This window comes from Protopterus annectens, chromosome 6.part0, assembly GCF_019279795.1.
Source record: "Protopterus annectens isolate FY-2018-M chromosome 6.part0, PAN1.0, whole genome shotgun sequence".
NCBI lineage: Eukaryota > Metazoa > Chordata > Ceratodontiformes > Protopteridae > Protopterus > Protopterus annectens.
In genome coordinates, this window is record NC_056737.1 from 434,689,106 (window position 1) to 434,710,291 (window position 21,186).

A 21,186-nucleotide genomic window follows, 5' to 3' on the forward strand; every position below is an offset into this window, starting at 1 on the left:
TAGCAGTCTTTGCTGATGGTTCCAAACAATGCGTATTTACGTTGCAGCATTACCCTGAGATGGTTTAATTCTTTTCAAGTCTGGTTCATTCATTCATAGTGAACGGTTATTTTTAGAGTACATGGGCTTGGGAGACTTTTCCTGCAAGCAGCACAGAATCAGACTGCCTTGTGACCGTCCGCCCCCCCCCCCCCCACCCACCGATTTGTCTCCTAATTTAACGGAACTCAACCTGCTAGACAAGAAGTGTGGAGAAAGCCTAAAAGTAGACATGAATTGTCAGTATTTCGAATATACAGTTACTAAACTGCTATCAGCAGTTGCGTATTATCCAGCTGTTTGGAATGTGGTTGCGATAATATGTAAGTACCCTTTTTTTAATTCTGTCATTGTAATCATTTTTTCCATTCTTTCATTATGTTCTTCATTTAATTTTTTAGGCTTCATTCATATTTCCTTATAGTTTCACATTTGAAAAAAGTATATCTATCATCTGCATTATTTCTTTTTGCGTGTTAGCCACACTTCCTTCATAGTTTCTTAATTCTTTTATTATTCTTTTCTTTAACCACTTTACTTGGGTATGGTGCTAGTACTTCTTTTCTTCCTTGTAAAAAGTATCGTTGCTTAACTAAATTTTTTAAAATTTTCTCTTCATTTCATATAACTTTCTTTTTCTAGAAACTTTTCTTTATTACTTATGTCTTTAAAGGCTTTATTACTAATATCCTTATATTTGCAACTATATTGCATTCTTTTTGTCCTTTGCCATTCCAATACCTCTTTTTTTATATATATTTTTAAACTAATCCACCAACTTGTTTAGTCATTATAAAATCTTCTCATACCTATCTGATCTAACCATAATTGAGGTGTTATTTTCCTTGCATAATCATTTAAATCTGTTTCATTAATTCTTTTTAGACAGCTGCCTATTTTTATATAATCTATTCTGTCTTGAATCTGTGTCCAAATTGCTACATGATCTGAGACGCCCATAATTTTAACACCTTTATGTAATATCTCTCTAATAATATAAAATAATCAGTTTGAGTTGTCAAATTGCCCCTTTTGTATGTTCACTGTTTGTTTTCCCATAAATACATTTTACCTTTTTTAATCATATTCAAAATAATCTTTACATATGCTCCTTCTTTTCTCCTATGTCTTAAATTGGGTCTACTTTGGAAGACCTAAATACCAGAAGACCAACTGTTAAAATCCCGAGACGAGAAAGCCGACAACTGCAGAAAACTGATGTCCCTGAACACAGACTTCCAATTTCAGGTAAGTAACCACTTGTCCAATAAAAACAAAATTAAACCTGAAGCAATCTAAACCTACAGATGTAGGGAGCATTGACCCCCACACCCTCCTAACTAAGTGTACCAACTTCATGGTCGCACTACCGCAGGTGTAAGGGGAGTTGAAAGTCGTTGTTCCGGGATGTCCGTTTTCTGCAGTTGTCGGCTTTCTCATGTCAGAATTTTAACAGTCAGTCTTCTGGTATTTCGGTCTTCCAAAGTAGACCCTTAAGTCACAGTTAGTCTCCCACTACTATAACTGCATATTCAAACTAACATAATCAAGCATTTTCCTAAACATAATCTCTCTCTGTTTCTTTAAAGTATGCACATAAAGAGTAGCCAGCCTATATATCTGGTTCTAACGTCTTATATCTGATATTAATATTTTTCCTAATAATGCTAATGTGCAATCCAGAATTTCTATACATCTTTACATAAAATTGCTATGTCTGAGCATTTTCTTCTCCTGTATTCCTTGTGACCTTACCTTCCCATAACCCATTAACTTGTATTCCTTCTTCTTCTGTTGTTATTCTTATGTCTGTCAATATTATGATATCCATGTCTAACAGTCTACACCATGCAAACACTCCTAACCTTCATTGTACATTCTTTATACTATTCACATTTATGGCTAGGATTCTCACTTTGTAGAAAAGTATCTATTATTGTTATCGTTTTCCTTTTTTGTTTTCTCCTATACCTATATTTTTTAATTCATGTTTTCTGTCTTTCACTCTCTTCCTGATGGAATTTCTTTTACTTTTGGTTCTTATCCATTTATCTTCCTCTTCTTCACTTGAAATACCTAATTCTTCTTCTTTCTTCCCTTGTGTGCTCTTTTATCACCACACGTATGTCGTCCTCTTTACCATTTTCTTTTTGTATCACTTCTGTGTTATTTACTAAAATAATCTCTCTTACTTGATCTACCTTTGTTTCCTGCGTATAATTCTCTTTAACATTACAGTCCATCCATGAATGTCCTATTTTATCACACTTTACATTTTTGTTTGCTTCATGACCAGTTTTACTACAAATGAAACATTTTTTTTATCCAGTTATTAATTAACTGGTCATTTTTACCCCAAAAAACATGTCTTTAGTTGACTCCATTGTTTAAGCAATCCTGTATTCCTTTCCGCATTAATTATACTGGGCACATGTAGTATTTTTTCATTTTGCATTTGCAATATAACACCACATTCCTATCCTGCAGTCCATAAATGTCTGTTATAAATCTTTGTAATGTCCATTGCATCCCTATACAGAGTTTTTAAATTCTTTTTCTTTCTGCTGTTCCCATTAGGGGTCGCCACAGCAGATCATCTGTTTCCATTTCTTCCTGTCCTCTGCATCTTGCTCTGTCACACCAACCACCTGCATGTCCTCTCTCACCACATCCATAAGCCTTATCTTAGGCCTTCCTCTTTTCCTCTTACCTGGCAGCTTCATCCTTAGCATCCTTTTCCCAATATACCCGGCATCCCTCCTCAGCACATGTCCAAACCAACGCACTCTCGTCTCTCTGGCTTTGTCTCCAAACCGTCCAACCTGGGCTGACCCTCTAATATACTTATTCCTAATCCTGTCTACCATTGTCACACCCAATGCAAATCTTACCATCTTTAACTCTGCCACATCCAGCTCTGACTCCTGCCTTTTTGTCATTGCCACTGTCTCCAACCCATATAACATAGCTGGTCTCACTACCCTCTTGTAGACCTTCCCTTTCACTATTACTGGTACTAGTCTGTCACAAATCACTCCTGACACTCTTCTCCACCCACTCCACCCTGCCTGTACTCTGTTCTTTACCTCTCTTCCACACTCGCCATTACTCTGAACTGTTGATCCCAAGTATTTAAACTCATCCACCTTTGCCACCTCTACTCCCTGCATCCTCACCATTCCTCTATCCTCTCTGTCATTCACACACACATATTCTGTCTTTGTCCAGCTGACCTTAATTCCTCTCCTCTCTAGAGCATATCTCTACCTCTCCAGGGTCTCCTCAACCTGTTCCCTACTCTCACTACATATCACGATTTCATCTGCAAACAAAGTTTTTAAATAGTTTCAGAACAAAATTGCATATATATATATATATATATATATATATATATATATATATATATTCTTTTTTTCCTTCTCTATTAAATACTTGTAGAGCATACAAGTTCCAAGGATTCTCATTCTTTCTTTTTTTCTTATTATTCTAGGAATTTTTCCATATACTGTGTGTCTTCAAAATAAAATGTCACAAAAGGAGTTAATACAAATAAATGCTGTTACCTTTCTGGGTTTAATACCCAGTGTTGAAATTATTCTGTCCCATATTTCATACTTGTCAAGTTCTTTTTCTGTTTTGCTACTTATCCTTACTCAATGTTTTCTTCTTTCGTCCATTTTCCTCTTTCGCCTTCTTTTACCATCTGTGCATACAATTTCTTTTTTTCTGCCTGTATTTCTTCAACAGCTTCTTCTTGTATTCACCCCACGATATTGCCTTTTCACTTTCCGGTTCACTGTGCTCACTTAACTCTTTTTTAAATAAACATCCTGCACCCCTCCTACCTGGAGAGTTGTAACAACATATTCACATGTTGTAAGATCTGTTGCAAACAAATTTTGGTGGAAAGCTCTACCAAATCCATGTAAGATCTGTTGCAAACAAATTTTGGTGGAAAGCTCTACCAAATCCATGATAACTACTCCGACTGCTTCTTGTTTTATAACATGCTCTACTGCTCTTTCTTTTCTCCACTTTCCATTCTCCTCACTCCATTTAACTTATGTTTCATCATTCATCATGTCCAACTTCTCGGCTGTTTGATTAACAGCTTCACTCATATCAAGCACCTGCAAACCAACTCTCCTCATCCTCCATGTTCTATTTTCAGCTTCCTGCTTCTCTGAGCTGCCTACATGCCTTGACAGAAAGACAGGAGGCATAACAGTGAATCGAGATTCCATTCACGTCTGAGTAGGGGAAGTTTCCAGATGCCCTGATCATATTTAAAAGTCTTCCAATGGCCTAAACAGATGGTCAACACCTCTCAACAAAAGTCGCAAATCGAACAGTTCTCTGGGCTGGGAGAATTTGCCTTCCCCCTCGAGAATTGTGTGATCTCAGAGTTAAAATATGTAATTAGCAGGGGGTGCCTAGGGGGCTTGCACCCCTGCAAAAAATAATGTTTTCTTTTTAAATTTGTTTTAAGGTTTTTGCATGCACCAAGATTTATGCTTGGTGCATGCTTAGTTGCATGTCAATGTGCATAATGTCAATCATTTACTTTCAAGATTAGTCCTGTTCAGTAAAGGTAGGCAAATCCAGATTTTATATATATATATATATATATATATATATATATATATATATATATATATATCCACAAAAAACAACGAGACCCACACTGTTATCACAAAATCACCAAAAGGAAGTAGCAAGTCCATATAGAACAATAACCAGTAGTAGCTGTTATTGACAGAAGCTCAAAATGCCAGTTGAGATTAAAAACTTTCTTTAATACAAAGTATGAAACGTAAGCCGGGAGTAACTCCCCGCTTCATCAGACGATAAAAACTAACACAATCCCAGTAAAATATATACCTAGCCTCAATTAAACAATTGATCAATTAACCAAACAATTAATATATTAAAGTCACAGTATAAAACACGTGAATTCATTTCAAATATATACTGAATTCAATGCATCAGCGTCATGCAGCCCAAAGAAACAGCAATAACATTCATCCAAATCGCTAGCAGAACAGTTAAAAATCACAGACAATAAATAATACATTAAAAATAATAATGAATGATACCTAATGCAAAAATACATACTCCATATATCTATTGCCATATTAGCGAAGGGCTCTACCTTTAAGAATGGGTTTGGAGGAACTTAGGAGAAGGCACTACTTCTGAGGAGAGTTCAGTTCCCTTTGGTACTAAGAAATGTGGAAATTGTCCACAATGTATATATGTGGATGAGTCCCGTTTCTTTAGAAATCCAGACACGGGATACTTATGGGAATTAAGGAATCATAGTACCTGTTACACACGTAATGTCGTGTATGTTGCTTATTGTGGGAAATGCTTTAAATATTACGTTGGTAAAACGAATAGATCCTTGAGAGAAAGGATCAGAGATCATATATATTGCTTGGAAAGGAAACAGGAGTATAGTGTGATAGCCAAGCACACACTTAAGGAGAGCTCAGATCATCGGTTTTATTTCCAAGTTTTGCATGTACAATATCCCAACGCTAGATTAGGGGACATCATTAATTTAACGGAACAGGCTGAACTTAAATGGATTCTTAGGTTGGGAGCGCACAGGGGTAATGGGTTAAATGAGAGTGTTACCATCAAACCCATTCTTAAAGGTAGAGCCCTTCACTAATATGGTAATAGATATATGGAGTATGTATTTTTGCATTAGGTATCATTCATTATTATTTTTAATGTATTATTGTCTGTGATTTTTAACTGTTCTGCTAGCGATTTGGATGAATGTTATTGTTGTTTCTTTGGGCTGCATGACGCTGATGCATTGAATTCAGTATATATTTGAAATGAATTCATGTGTTTTATACTGTGACTTTAATATATTAATTGTTTGGTTAATTGATCAATTGTTTAATTGAGGCTAGGTATATATTTTACTGGGATTGTGTTAGTTTTTATCGTCTGATGAAGCGGGGAGTTACTCCGCGAAAGCGCTTACGTTTCATACTTTGTATTAAAGAAAGTTTTTAATCTCAACTGGCATTTTGAGCTTCTGTCAACAACAGCTACTACTGGTTATTGTTCTATTTGGACTTGCTACTTCCTTTTGGTGATTTTGTGATATATTTATATATATATATATATATATATATATATATATATATATATATATATATATATATATATATATATATATACAGCAGATATAAAAAGTGTAGATTTTTGTGATATAAAAAAATGAGACCACAATAAATAATTTCAAAACTTTTCCCACATTTAATGTGATCTACAACCAGCACAATTCAATTGAAAAACAATTGGGGGAAAAAATAAAAAAAAATAAAAAGTACAATAAGCTGGTTGCATAAGTGTACACACCCTTAAACTAATACTTTGTTGAAGCAGCTTTTGCTTTAATTACAACATTCAGTATTCCTGGGGCATGGTGGGGGATCTGTAGCAAGCTACAGTTTGGATTGCAGTCTTGCCCAGAGTTAGTTGCACTTGGATAATCTCGGATGCATTATGCTGATCAACTGGTCTAGAGGTGTGGATATCCTTAATGAATATGAACACGCCTCCGCCTTTAGTGTTTTGGTCCAGGTTAGGTGGCCGAAAGATGTGGTATGAATTATAGCCTGATAATGCAGGGGTGCTCTTTGGAGCCTTGAACCAGGTCTCTGTCACTGCACAGATGTCGATGTTCTCCATTTTAAGGTATGCCTCGAGTGAGTGCATTTTGAGGTTTAGACTTCTAGCATTAAGTAGCATTACCCTTAGATTTTGCTTGCTTGTACCTGTTACGGTGGTGAATTTGTCATTTGAACCTTGCCTAAAAAAGGCACTATAGGGGTGGCAAGAGCCTTAGCCAGTATCTGGAATCCCAAGGGCAACAGGTGCAGGCCATCTCTGGCAAATCATCGTGATTTGTCGACATGTCATCCCAGGCAGAGACAGATACTGGATCCCCATATTTATATATCTATATATCTATCTAGATATATCTATCTGTATTTATATATATAATGTGGTTTTATATATGTGTGCATATATATATATATATATATATAGATATGTGTGTGTATATGTATATAAAATATGCTGCTTGCATCAGTATTGTAAGATTGTGTTCTGCTCTGAATTGAATTCTGTTTCAAACTTTGCTTCTTATTGTACCTTCTAAATTAGTGAGTGAAGAAGTTAGAAAAAGCTGTGTGCTTGTGTTATTAATATTAAAATCCTGGTCCAATAATGAGATTGCTTTACATGTCACAAATGACGCTCACTGTTATAGTGGTTTCTGCTTTGCTGCAACATTGTGTTATACTGCTCTCTTTGTTTGCATCCACCCATGGCTGTACATCACACAGTCAAACAGATGTAAAACAAATGGCACTAGAGTACCTACTTTGTGTAGGGTTAAATAGCTTGAAACTGATACCTTGTAGTGGCATTACCTGGCAGCCAGTTGACCCCCAGCTAGTGTGATTATATTAGTATACCTACGTAAGTCTGCAGAATTTTGTTCCTGCTGAGATATCCCTGGTTGTACTAGGAAGTCCTTTGCACAGGCCGCTCTAGGCCGTAATCTAGACATTAGGGATCAGTGCATGAACAGCAATTGCAATGCCCTCTGATGACAAAAATTGTTCAATCCAAATGTTGTTTCTTAGATGAAAATTTGATCTTTTCAACTCCACCATCACTAGATCCTTTTAATGTCAAGAAGCTTTTGAGTAACTCTCCAAGAATTCGCACTCTGGACATCATCTCTAGCCTTTAAAAACTGTACAGAATAATGGGATTAATGGCTGGGGGGTTGAGGAGTCAAGCCTAACACTCACAGTCAGACTGTTGGTAAAATTGAGTTTTAGTGGTTTACTATTGTTTCCTCGAACCAACATTCTGTGTGTTTACAGATTTCCGAAAAATATTATCAGAAATCAGAACGTCGAACTAAAAACATGTAGAAGGAGGTATTTTTGGTAAAATCAACATCTCAGAAATGTCGACTTTACCAAAAATACTACACTTCCTGTCAAGAATAACACAATGGCTACTTAGATATACAAATGCTGGGACCGCACTATAGTGAGGGAAAAGGGTACATTTCCCGATTCCCATTATATAGTGCGATCTGCATCAAAATGTAAAGTCACAGCAGTAAATGCTATATTGCATTTGCTGTTGTAAATTTCTACATTTTGGCATTCGTTCTTCCGATTCTACCAAATCGGTAGATTTGCACTACTGTGAATCGCACGAAGTGCGGTGGGGAAAACAATAGTAAACCGTTTAGTTGCTTTTTCCAAGTCCAGTTTACATTTGACTCCAGATACATTTCCAGAGCTGATATTATTGACAACAGAGAACAAGGGAGAAGAGTATAGCTGATGACAGGAATGGAAAACATTGGATCCAGCCTAAATGCTAATCCAGAGTTTGGGTGATGATGTTACTCAGAGATTCATATCGTGCAATAGACACGTGTGGCATTTCCCCTCCTTTATACCCAAGTAAAGTTAAAGTGAGTAAAGAGTTGAATGTTACTGGGTAACAGGCTTTTTTTCCCATTGACTTAGCTGACTTTATTGTATTTTATTTAGATAATTAGGTTGGTAGATACAGTAAGATTACAGTACAGTAAAATTATACAGGTGCTTGACAAATACCCATTCCTCCTGCCTTAACCAGATAACTTTATTTAAAATAATCATCAGTAGCTTTTTTGAAACTTTTTGCATTCTCTCTATATCTTATTGTTTACAGAAGACCATTCTAGTGTCCAACAACCATTTTCAGATTAGGATTAGATATGATTAGTTTAGTTTAGATGATAGTTCTGTTTGTAAGAGGGTGCCACCTTTAACCCACCTGCACCTAGCTTGTTTTAAAGGTGGTGTGAGGGGTGAACACTCTTTAAAAATTGAATTACAAATAGACATGTTTCCGATGCCTTACCGATGACATTGTGTGTTTTTCTGCTTAATAACAGCCTAGCCTAATAGACTGCACATGTCAAAATGATGCCACAGATGTCAAATTTTTTCATACTAACATATTTTAACAAGTACAAAGAGAGAGTAAAAAGGGTCCATTGTTCGCCATGAACATCTAGCTGAGTATCTTGCTTAACTGTAATAAATGAAACAACTCTTTTTTTATGACATTTCCAATTGATAGCATGTATGCTGCAAATAATAGGTGCCCCAAAGTGTAATCCGTAGGAAACCTGCATTTCAAGTGACATGTCTGTGAAGACTGTAGCCCATCAGCTTAAAAGTTATTCTCTCAGATCAACCTGGGACAGTAGAAGAGTCTGCAGGGAGATTGTAAATGCTGTGAGAAATTGAGTAGGACCAAAGTGGAATAACCTCACCACAAAGTGGTCATTACATGATTTTAACAGAGCTGACTCCTTTGCTGTGTTGTGCAACAGAAGCTGAGTGAGGGCATCATAGAGGCTGCAAGATTTCATATGGGACTTCAGTTGACTATGTCTTTTGTATTCACCTCACCATTATGAATGTCACAGATGTCACTAGATTTAAGATGGAACTTGAGTTACATGTGCATATCTTTTCCCTTCACCTCACAAATGGGAAGGTTAGAACTTTATTAGTAAAGCCTCCATTTTTTTAAAGATCCGAAGATGGTTTATTGAGAAAAGGGATCGTAAGACCTCCAAATGTTCTACAAAATCAGAGACAGTTGAAAGGTATTATGAAAATTTGCTTCATAAAAATCACATTGGTCCTGCAGTTAGGCAAAGCCAGAGTAATGGTCAAATGTTAGCAGTCATTTTAATATAAAGATGGCCTCTGTACCCAACAGTTGTAGCTGTTATGGTAATAGAGCATCAGGTTTTGGATCAACACTCATTTACTGAACAGTAATGTATTGGCACCAGAGAGTTAAAAATTTTACAATGGACAGGGCAAAATTATGAAGGAAAATCAGGGACCATTGAAAAATATGTGGAATGACCACATAGCTTGCATCTGATGCCTTAACAAAAGAAAAAAAAAAGTATTTGAATGACAAAGAATATTTGCAGTGCTTCTCTTTTCTTGTAACTGCTTACTGGAAATCAGTCTTTGAGTTTCTGTCTCCTGCCATTATCTCTTTTTCTTCTCTGCATAGCTAAAAAGGACTAGCAGAATGACACAGCCTTTTAATCTATTGCCACAGATGCACCATCACAGATCATTTATTTAAAAAAAAGAAGTTCAATGTAAAAACGTGATCATTTCTCTTAAATTGACCGACTGTATAGTTTAAATATCATGTTTTTCCATGTTACTCTGCTGTGGTATTGGTTGACACTTGGGTCAACTTATCAGGATTCCAGACTGGTAAAAGCAGGTGGGGCAAGTTGAGACAGTGAACAAAACAATGGCAATGAATGACGCTCCTTGTCATGTGGGTCATTCTCTTGGCTGGAAACCCGGTCAGTTCAGGTTGTAAAAATGCTGCTTTCTCAAGCCTGTCCACGTAGGCCATTAAATACTAAGGAACTGTTGCAGCCACCATGCAAAGGCTAAAGCTGTCATTATGCCATGTTTCTGTTATAATCACTAGGTCATTCTTCTACAACAAATTTAAAATAACGCCTGACTTACTGTAATCAAATCTAATGTTTGGGACTGTAGTAGGAAATTTTTGACCTAGTGGTCTTTGAATGGGGGTTGTCAGGATATCTCTTTATGGCTGGGCAAATCCTTTTTCCTGGGACATTTGACCCTGCAGCAGTGCTAAGACACAGTTATAGTGATCACTGCACTAAGCTTTCTTGAATGAGTCCAAAAACCTTTAACTCCTGTCATGTCCAAAATGAGGAACACTAGCCCTCATAAATAATGTGAAACAAATGGAAAAAAATAACATATTGGTTTACTAACAACAACTAACTTCTTATAGGGAAGCTAAAATATAGCATGTTGGTTTTTTTTTTTTATAAAGAAGCCTTTTAATGAATTAATATGATTCATATCTATTATTTACCATGGATTTCACTTGAAAAATTCCTACACTGAATGTGTGTGAGTGTCTTTATGTCTGAAACATGTGAAACTTTGAGGAAACATGAACTTTTAAGAGACCCCAAATGAGGTAATGCTCCCTCGAGAATGAGGTACACTTGAGAGGTATGGAGTCCACCAGGCAGTAATAGGTCCCCATGTAGCACATTTCTAGCAAAGAAAGCACCTAAATAAGGTACACCATTCTGGTTCTTTCACCACTGTATCACCTGTGAAGATAATTTCTAGACAGGTTAATTACCTCAGACTGACTAATGAATAAGCAGATATTGTTAAAATGAATCAGTTTTTCAAAAAATCAGTAATATTGGTTAAACAGGAGCACTAAACAAATTAATGCATTTATAAATAGAAATACATTTCAATTTAAATTGCACAGCATTAAATAATCCATACTAGCATTCTTGTGGACTTTTTCATAGATGTCTGTATATAGCACAAAAATAAACACTTCTGTAGCATTAGTTTGTCACATTGTGAACAAAACTAGAAAAGCTGAATCAGTTTGAAATCATAAAAAAAGAACCAGCAGCTGCAATTGAAGCAAACTACAATTATTGTCAATAGATTGTAAAAACATACAGAAAGCTGACAAGTATTTACCTTTTATTAGCCCAGCTATTATGAGTGTCAGAGAAATGAAAAATGCACAGTACATCAAGCTGAAAAATGTTAATCTTTGTTTTTGGGAAATTCCAAACACAGTTACACCATAGATCATCAAACAATGCTGTTTTTACCTGTTGGTACCTGAAATTGGTGTGGTCTCAACACCATCACCCGGTCAGTGCCAACATTCTCCTTCTTCCATGTATCAAGAGGGAATTCTTTTAGTGGAACAATAAGGTTGCACTTAACCCAGGTCTTCCATTCCTTCCAACCCCACAACACTAAGTCCTGTTTACTGATGCCTTGGATAGAGTGTGGGGGCTTGGACATGGGACCACAGAGTTCAGTGGGAGTGGCCAGCCCATATAGAACAGGAACAGATCAACTTAAAAGAAATGAGGGCACTTCTTCAAGCCCTACCAGGTATTCTTCTGGTACACATAGACAATACCATGGTGATGTAGTACATAAACAAATAGGGACGCACATGTTCCTATCCTCTGTGCAGACCAGCACTGGAATTTTGGCACATAGCCTCTCAAATGAATCTGCATCTCTCAGCCACTTACATTCCATACTAACAGAATGTGTTGGCAGATGCTGTAAGCAGAGGCCTGGAAGATCCACACAAATGGTCACTGAACACAGAAGTGTTCAACACCTTCACTCTCAGATGAATCTCTTCCTCTCCTGACAAACCTCGTCTTCCCCTGTTCTGCACAAGTACACTGACACTTATAGCTTGGAGGGCAGATGCCTTTTCTTACACATGGACTGAGAAGTTCCTTTATGCATATCCACCACTACCTCTGCTACCAAGGCTTCTTCTCAATATCCAGAAGGAATATGCAAAACTTCTCTTCTGGCACCATTCTGGCCAAGATGAGGCTGTTTTTCTGTCCTGCTTCACATATCAAAGGGGAATTTCTCTCTGCAATTTCTTTTCAGTTTTTTCACATTTAGAAGAATTTCTCCAAAACCAGATATAATCACCCAACAGAAAGGGCTACTCCTTCACCCCAGTCTCAGTTCTCTCAGCCTAACCCTTTGATGATAGGATTTTAATCCCTACCAGGCACAGTGTTTTGAAGAGTTTGTTCAGATTCTACAAGAAGCCGAGAGATGTAACACCAGAATGTCTTACATGGTCAAATGGAAAAGATTTTCCATCTGGTGCTTTAAACAAACTCCAACCCCATTCAATGGACACCCCCCAGTCCTACAATACTTGTGTGAGCTTTTACACTCAGGGTTGGCCTACTCTTCTGTTAAGACTCGCTTATCAGCCATTAATGTTTCTATAGTGTTGGAACCCCCTCTTATGTCCAGGAGAGAAGTTAAACTCTCCTTAAATTTTACTCATTAAATCCCCAATAAAACCTATTGTCCTTCCTTGGGAACTTAAGTTTGTTTTGGAAGAGATAACTTTACTTCTTCTTAAGCCAGCTGCCTCAGCCACTTTAACATTCTGCACTTGGAATACAGTGCCCCCTCTTGGTATTGACTTCAGCCCACAGGGTCTCAGAACTACAGGCTTTCATGGACATTCCTCCCTTCTTCATTTTCCACAAAGATAGGATACAACTTAGGGTCAATGCATCCTTCATGTCGAAAGTGGTCAGTGAATTTACACTCAAAGTAAACCTGCCTACCTTTTTCTACAATCCCCAGAATAAGGAGGAAAGAATACTGCACTCTGGTCATTCACAGACAGTTGAGGTGTTATCTGGGTAAAACTAAGGACATCAGGAAAAAAAAACAAGATTGAATGTTTGTTTCCTTCATGAAATCCAGGTTAGGATAACAAGTTTCCAAACAATGTCTTGCCTCCTGGATCTCAAAATCTATTTCCTTCTGTTGTTCTGACTATGGAAAGACTCTACCGTACTGCCCAAATGCCTATTCCACTCGAGTAGTAGCTTCTTCATATGCTTTCTACAAAGATGTAGACATCAAGTCCATATTAGAAGCAGCCACTTGGTCTTCTGTTCACACTTTCACAAAACGCTTCAAGCTGGATGCTTTTTCTAGGTCAAGGACAGTGTTTGTCAGTACCATTCTGTCTGGCCTCCAGTACTCTTCTCCTTTTAGTTCCTTTTAACTTACCACACTCTTTTTCCTACAGTGGTGGGAATCACTCATCTGTTAAGAATACTGCAACAGTTACAGTCAGGACGTAGTACAGCTGTGAAGAGCTTACCATAATAGTAGATGTCCTACTGATCACTGTTGCAGTATTCCTTCCCTCCCACTTATCCCCCTTTATTTACTCCTTGACCTGTCATTGGCACTAGCACTTTGCATTTTATACACACAGGCGCATTCTATACCACAGAAAAGAGAACTAACTTACCTTGTTCAGCATAAGCCCTCCCAACTGAGCTTTTTCTTTTCTTGGTCTTTGTCAGGCCGATGCTGACTTGGAGATAGTCTGAAGTTCTCATACATATGTCCAGTTTTATTCCCGACACCTACGAGCAGAGGTCATCACTTGGACATATGTCATACGATGGTAAAGCTTTGGTACCTGACCGGACATCAGCAAGCAAAACCAATCTGATAAGAATACTGCAACAATGATCAGTAGGGGACATCTACTGTCATGGTAAGTTCTTACACAACCATACATGTCCCAGTGAGATCATTTGCTAATGGAAAAAAGCTAATATCTTTGCAGAGGCAAGAAACTTAGCATTTTTCATCCATTTCGACATTTGTTTTATTTTTCAGGCCTATTTGCTTGCAAAAAAAAAACTTGTTTATAGCTTAAGCCCAGGACGTAGGCATCCACCCTTTTAAAAGAAAGGAAAAGTCTTATCTTAAAGATATTTAAGAGTGAAACATCCTTTTATTTTTGAATAAAACAAGTGCTCTCTCGCATCTTTTTGCATATAAACACTTTTTATACAAAAACAAAAGGTAATTTCATACCTATCCATAAATAAAATGTTTTTAAAAATTGCTTTCAAACACAGAAGACTAAAATAGGAAAGAGTTGTGAATATTACTAAATCCTGAGAGACAGAGGTAGCCAACATGTATATTGAAAATACAAAAAAGAGCAGTAGGCAACTATATTAGCCAGGAAGAATGGTATCAACAGGTGAAGAGAGGAGATGCTGATTCCATTTTAGTTGTTAGTAAGGCTTTATGTGAGAGATTATAATAATGTTATTTCTGTGCATTTCACTGAAGGATAGATAAGGCAAAAATGAAAGTCGTACTGGTAGAGTCTGGGAGACTTCACTTTTCCTACACATGCATATACAGAGGCAGACAAGATGACATGGCAACTTTCAGGCATAATAGCACAGAGTATGGAGCGAGGAAGTAACTTTTGTTTTATGAAAATGTTCAAAGAAAAAAGGAGAGTGGCTTCAGCTACAGAGAGTGCTAATATGATGTATAAATTGGGTGGAGAGTCTCAAGTCAAGAGAAGGTACAAAAAGCTTGAAACTAACAGAAGGGAGGCAGTGAAACCAGAAATTAAAACGGAATCTGTTTTGTTTTTTTTTCTTTGGATCAAACTTAGACTTGCGCAGGTTGCATAATCCTTCTGAGCCTGTAACTTGTATTTTGTTCTGTAGTACTGAGTAACTGCATGCAAAATTCATTGTGCTAATCACTTGATTTTCTTTCCCATAATTACTCTTTCTACTGTCCCAGGATTATGCAGGCTGTGCTAGACCATGCAGTACCATACATGCACACCAGAGAAGCATTTGGAAAGAAGATTGGTCATTTCCAGGCAGGTATTTTCTTTCTTGATGTATGAGAGAACCTTGATTCTTTGACTGTATTTCAGCATTTTCTTGGGAGGGGAGTGTTGTTTACTTCATCTGTAACCTCATGTTTTAGTTGATTTGTTTTATTTTAAATAAACAGATACTACTTTAATATTTCTAGCTATTTGCATTGTATTATTAACTTTATTCCAAGGTATGCAAATGTGACTAATATACTGCAGTAATTCTGGTGTACTGAGCATAAACAAGTGTAGACCGAGACTATCATAATCATTTCAAGGTGGGTATAAGACTCTGTTAAAATTGTGTCTTTATTCTCGTCCAATTTGGGTTGTTCTCGAACATGATGTCAAGGCACAACCAAGGTCTAAAAAATATCCAGTTTCGAGATATGCAAATTGTAACTTTGTAGGCAGTGATGTCTTCTCAGCTTGAAGTGACATTGATCATGAACTTAAGCTGTAAAATTATAGCACCTCTTGGTTCTGACACAGAGAATAGTGGGTTGCTTTCTGTTATGAGGAAGGGGTGGCTTCCTCTATTGTATGATTTTAATTGTCTTGGAGTCTTGTTCACAAGTAACAGTAAAGGGGGAATGGGGTATTGACCAGTGGATGAGTGCTGTACTGTATAGATTATATCATGTTGATGAAGCATGAGCTGAGTCAGAGTTAAACCCCTTAATTTATTGGCAATTTGTCTCCATTATCATATGTATTCATAATCAAAGCAATAGGTGGTGTCCAAAATGATCCCCATTCTGACCTGTGGTTATGAGCAGTAGGTACTGACAAAAAAAATCTCCATTCTCACCTGTAGCCACAACCACTAAGTGGTGACCAAATGGCTCTCCATTCTTGCCTGTGGTCATGAACCTTAGGTAGTGACCAAGATGATCCCCATTCATATTTAATGGTTATGAACCTTGGGAAGTGACCAAAAGAATCTCCCTTCTTTCCATGACCATGAGTTTAGGTAGAGGCAAAATTATCTTCATTCTCACCTGTTGCCAGGAACCTTAGATAGTGTCAGAAAAATGAGTTTGCAGGTAAAGGTGGTGAAAGTGAACTTCATTCTCGGGGTTATTTGTCTTTACTGAGTTTACGTGAATGAGAATCTTGAATTATAGACTACAGCTTTTCTGAGTTGAGAAGAGAGAGTTTAAGTTGTTTGGGTGGCTAGTGAGGATGCCCATGGGTGCCTCTTATTGTATGTGTATGATTCTCTGGGAAGGAGCCTTGGAGCAAAATCTATATACACTTGAGGATAAGTTGTATCTCTGACTGCATGGGAATACTGGGAATTCTATAAGAAAAGCTGGGGGGGGGGCTTTCTTGGGACAAGGAGCTGTGATCTACCCTGCTTAACCTATTGCCATCAAACCCTGTATGCTGCCAGGCAGTATTGAAATTGAATAAACTGAAGTCCTGTGTATACATAACTGGCACTAGATAATTGCAAGATTTTTTTGTAGATGCTGAGTTTGAAAGCAAGGGTTACTAGAGGGTATAGTTTTAGACTACATGTACATGTAAGTATAATCTCATTTCATGACCTCCAGAATAAAGCCATATTATACCTAATTTTGCTGTTATTTCCAAATAAATTGGCATCCTTTATCTTCTACAGCCTTGTGTCAAAATTGCTAAGTACATGTCTATTCATTGTAAATCTTTTTTGTGGAACTTTTCTCCCCAAGCCTCAGCTGAAATTGGGCCTTACCCATTAAGACTCTACTGGTAAACAAATCGAATGAATGAATAAGTAAAATACAAATATATTCTCATCTTATTTGAAGACTTGTTGAATAAAAAAAAAACCTATCAAACTAATACATACAATATGAAGCATATGATTGGTATAGAATTTGTTCCTAAAAGCATCTTGCCTAAAAGAGGCATGATTTTATGATACAAGTTTCTTCAACATATGAAAAGAATTTTAAATGTATTTTAAGTAGAAAACCAGCAGAATTATTCTTTATATGTCTTTATTTACTATATGATTCATAGATTCTGATAACCCACAACTTTTTACCCCACTCCAACCCCCAGAATAATTACTTTGTATCCCTACCATTTTCCCAAAGAAGACTCTTTCTTTGAGAAGAGTACTTATCTCCACTGATCTATTCTTCTATCTCCAGACTGTGTTTTATTCTGTATTATTTCATCGTTTTATGAATGTTTTCTATTGATTTCTCTTGAGTTGTCACACTCCTTCAGATTCTTAAATGTTCCTTCTTTTTTTGCTGTGTCTGTTCTGTATGTCTGTATGTTAAGGTACTCTAGTCCTAAAGTTGTCATGCATTCAAGTGCAGATGATGCACCATTTTTGCTAACTGCTTCCGACTTGTTTGTGTCCTCATGAAAAATGAGAATAGGTGTGTCTGTACTAAGGGAAATAGATTGTTTTTAGTGATGCTCCTGCTTCCAGTGCATCCCGGTATTTTCATTGTTTCCTTGTTTTTATCTTATATTGCATGTTTACCTTAAGTTAACATGGTGCGACAACCTCTGATATTATCTGCTTAAACTTAACGTGGTATCACAACTGCTAGGTTCCTTTTAAAATTCATTGCTGCTGGTGCTTTTCCAAAAGTGTATTATTTTGCCATTTTCTTTCTCAGGAGTATTATTTTGCATGTGTTGGCCTGAATTTAAGCTGACCGATTGTTTTAGAACATTCCTGCAATAGTCATCATTGCTGAGTTTTGTTTTTTTTTGGTTATTTGTAAATGTCAGGCCTGTTGTCTGTCATCATAGAAGATCATACATTTTACATTTTGTACTCATCCCCTCAATAAAGATATTGAAAAAGTGTCACTTTGCCCACGGAGTGCTATTCTTTTGCACCATTTACCATTGCCCTCTGAGACATATTTTCAGGCCTCATTCATTGGTGTTCAGCCATAGATCACTGTTGCAATATTCTCCGCTATATGGCTCCTTACCCCACTGCAGCCAGCAGACTTCCAAAATCTAAGGCCTTCTTCCAAGTTCTCCAGATATCAGGAGCTCAAGCAGAGCTAAAAAGAAACTTGGAGTGCAAAATGTTTTCTTCAGCCAAAAGAATGTTCTTTGACAGGACCCATGAAACTGTCAGGCACCTAGTGATATTCAGTAGCTAGATAGACATATCCCCATTGGGAAAGACTTCTCCTAACTTTTATTTTATGAAGAAAGCTTTTGCTTTTCTGTGAAAATGATTATGGTTAGCTTGGAAAACTGTATGTGTACAAGCTGTCATTGCATTTCTGAAGGAGTTGTTATGCAAATGCTTGTGTGAACTTTCTGTGAGGAAAAGTTTTGTTTTTAACAGAAATTTTACCTAGATTGTAAACGTTTGCATGTTTGGGGCAGGACGCTGTGCTTGTGAGGAACCATCAGTGGTTTACTTACCTCAGAAGTTTTTGTTCTCTTCCTTATAATTTACCAATTTCTCCAGGCTTCATTCCCTGGTTTTGATGTCTCTTCATTGGCTTACCTATGGGTCATCCTCTGGTCTCCATGGTAGCACCTTCTCCTACACGTAGAAGAAATAAAGTGTCAAAGAAGTCTTCAGGTGCCAGAGCAGGTTGTGATTTAGGAAGGAGAGTGATCCTTATCCCCTCTCCAGAAGTTCCATAGTTTTTGTATTTAATCCCTTCCAGTCTTCAAAAAGTAAGTCACCTTCATTTAGTATTAATTTAAAAAAGCTTTATTGTGATTAGTTTTTTTCATTTTATAGACTTCATCAGATCAGGAAAATACTCCTGTTGGTGTAGCTTTAGAAATGCAAAAAGCTGTGACTATCCCTCCTGTCTTTCCTGCCTTAAAGGATGTTTTTCCTGGTGCTTTTTAATTACCTGATAGTCAGCCTGCTGCCCCCAAGGAGTCTTAAAATTTATGCAAGGTACCCCTGATGGACAAATACCTGTGTTTTTATCCTAAAGCAGATCCAGCAGTTATTTTCTGCTTCTGCTAAACAGGTTACAACTGTTAACACTGTTCTTCATGACAAGAATGGGAAAACAATGGATAAGTTATGGAAGAAAATGTATTCTACTAGTACTTTAACTTTGAGAAATTTAAACTGTCAGACTCATATGTTATAGGTTTTTTGTTATCTTTTGAGAACGTGCAGAGGTTAATGGCTAAACTTCCTTCTTCCGATATAAAAATTCATTAAATTTCTCTTTGACAGCTGTTTCTAAGGTGACTAAGCATGTTATAAAGTAGGCCGTTGGTGCTGCTGATTTTGATAAGATTTGCTTGGTGGTGTTTTCAAAATCTTCTTGATTGTTAAATCTGAAATTTTGAATTCTACAGCTAGATAAAAGATGTTGAAAGTGGAAAACTGATTCAAGCAGTGTCTCAGATTTTTCAAACTTCCTTTTTCACAAAAAAATAATTTCCCCCTCTCCTCAGTTGCTTTCTCCAGTAAGCAATTTAAGCAGCAAATTGCCAGCAAAAATAAAATTAGGGTTTTAAAAAATAATGGAAAGGAGACTCTTAAAAATAAAATAAAAGTTTCTAATAATCAAGGGAAGTTCTCTCAGTCAGTATGACCAGTGCCAGTGTTAGCATTTTGGGGGCCCCCAGCAAATATCAAGATGGGACATCCCCCAGACACTTTCAGTATAAGTATCACCCTGTCACTGTCACCCCTCCTAAGCAACCTTTCACTTTTAAGATTAGTACACAGACTGACCTGTAGCTACAATGCTGTTACATTACAGCAGGCCTGTGTACCACACTATGTTGGCCCATCTCACAAAGAGACATTCGGAGTTACTGGCATTTAGTTGCAACAGTGATACATTACAAATACATTACACCAACTCTATGTACAAGGCTGGACTTGGGTGAGATGGTGCCCTAGGCACTGCCTACTGATGTTCTTCATCTCACATTGCTGCAGTCATAACCTGTGGGTAGTCCGCTGTCCTCGGTCGGCCCGAATACCAAAGTATTAGGCTGGCGTCGGTCATGGGCGCTCAGATCTGACGTCAGTGCGTCATGGTATTAAAGCGCATGACCGACGTCATATCCTCAGTCTTTTTTGCCGCATGTTCAAGCAGAGCAGAAGTTTGCAAGTGTGCGCTCGGCGTTCTGAAATTTTCGTATTCTGAGTTTCAGACCGAAACCAAGTTGGGCTAAGTACCCCATTGGGGAATATTTTTGTTTTTTCTTGCCTCAGTTAATTCCGGATGTCAGAAAAAGTGAATAATTGTATTTCTTGTGGGAAACAGATACGCATAGGGATTACCACTCTCTCTGTATTCCTTGTTTGGGGCCTGAGCACGCGAGAGTCGGGTGTCGCTTTGTGCTAGGTTTAATAAGCGCACCATTAAGCGTAGGTTAGATTGCGCTAGGCTTGTCTTGATGGCGGTGTAATTACAATATGCCGTCGGATCCTCACCGCTAAGAAGTGCAAGGAAAAATCATTAAGGTCCAAGCAGGATGAGTCGTCCGTTCCGGACGCCGGTTCTTTAGAAACTACGGTGGAATCTGTAGATCCAGCCGAGGTTTCAGCTGAGTCTCAGGGGAAGACGTTAATTTTGCAGGATGTGGCCTCTCAGGAGTCAGGTCAGGCTGAGGGGGCCTCTCAGGTTGCTGTACTCCCTTCTTTGCCTAAGGTGGTTAGGCCTTCTCCTTCTGTCTCTAAGGTACCTTCTAAGGGCAGGCCTGGTTTGTCTTCCTCAGGTGTCAGTCCTAGTTCTGCAGGTTCTGTGCCTAAAAAACACATGCTTAAAATGGCAGAAG

At 37.5% G+C, this 21,186-nt stretch overlaps 1 protein-coding gene across 1 annotated transcript in view; it reads left to right on the forward strand.

Annotated features, from left to right (window-relative positions):
- Positions 1 to 21,186, forward strand: part of IVD (isovaleryl-CoA dehydrogenase) — a 1,038,753-nt gene that overhangs the window by 723,361 nt on the left and 294,206 nt on the right. Inside the window, exon 9 of the mRNA XM_044073537.1 lies at positions 15,360 to 15,441. Within this exon, the coding sequence (XP_043929472.1) occupies positions 15,360 to 15,441 (82 nt within the window). The remainder of the gene's footprint in view (positions 1 to 15,359; positions 15,442 to 21,186) is intronic.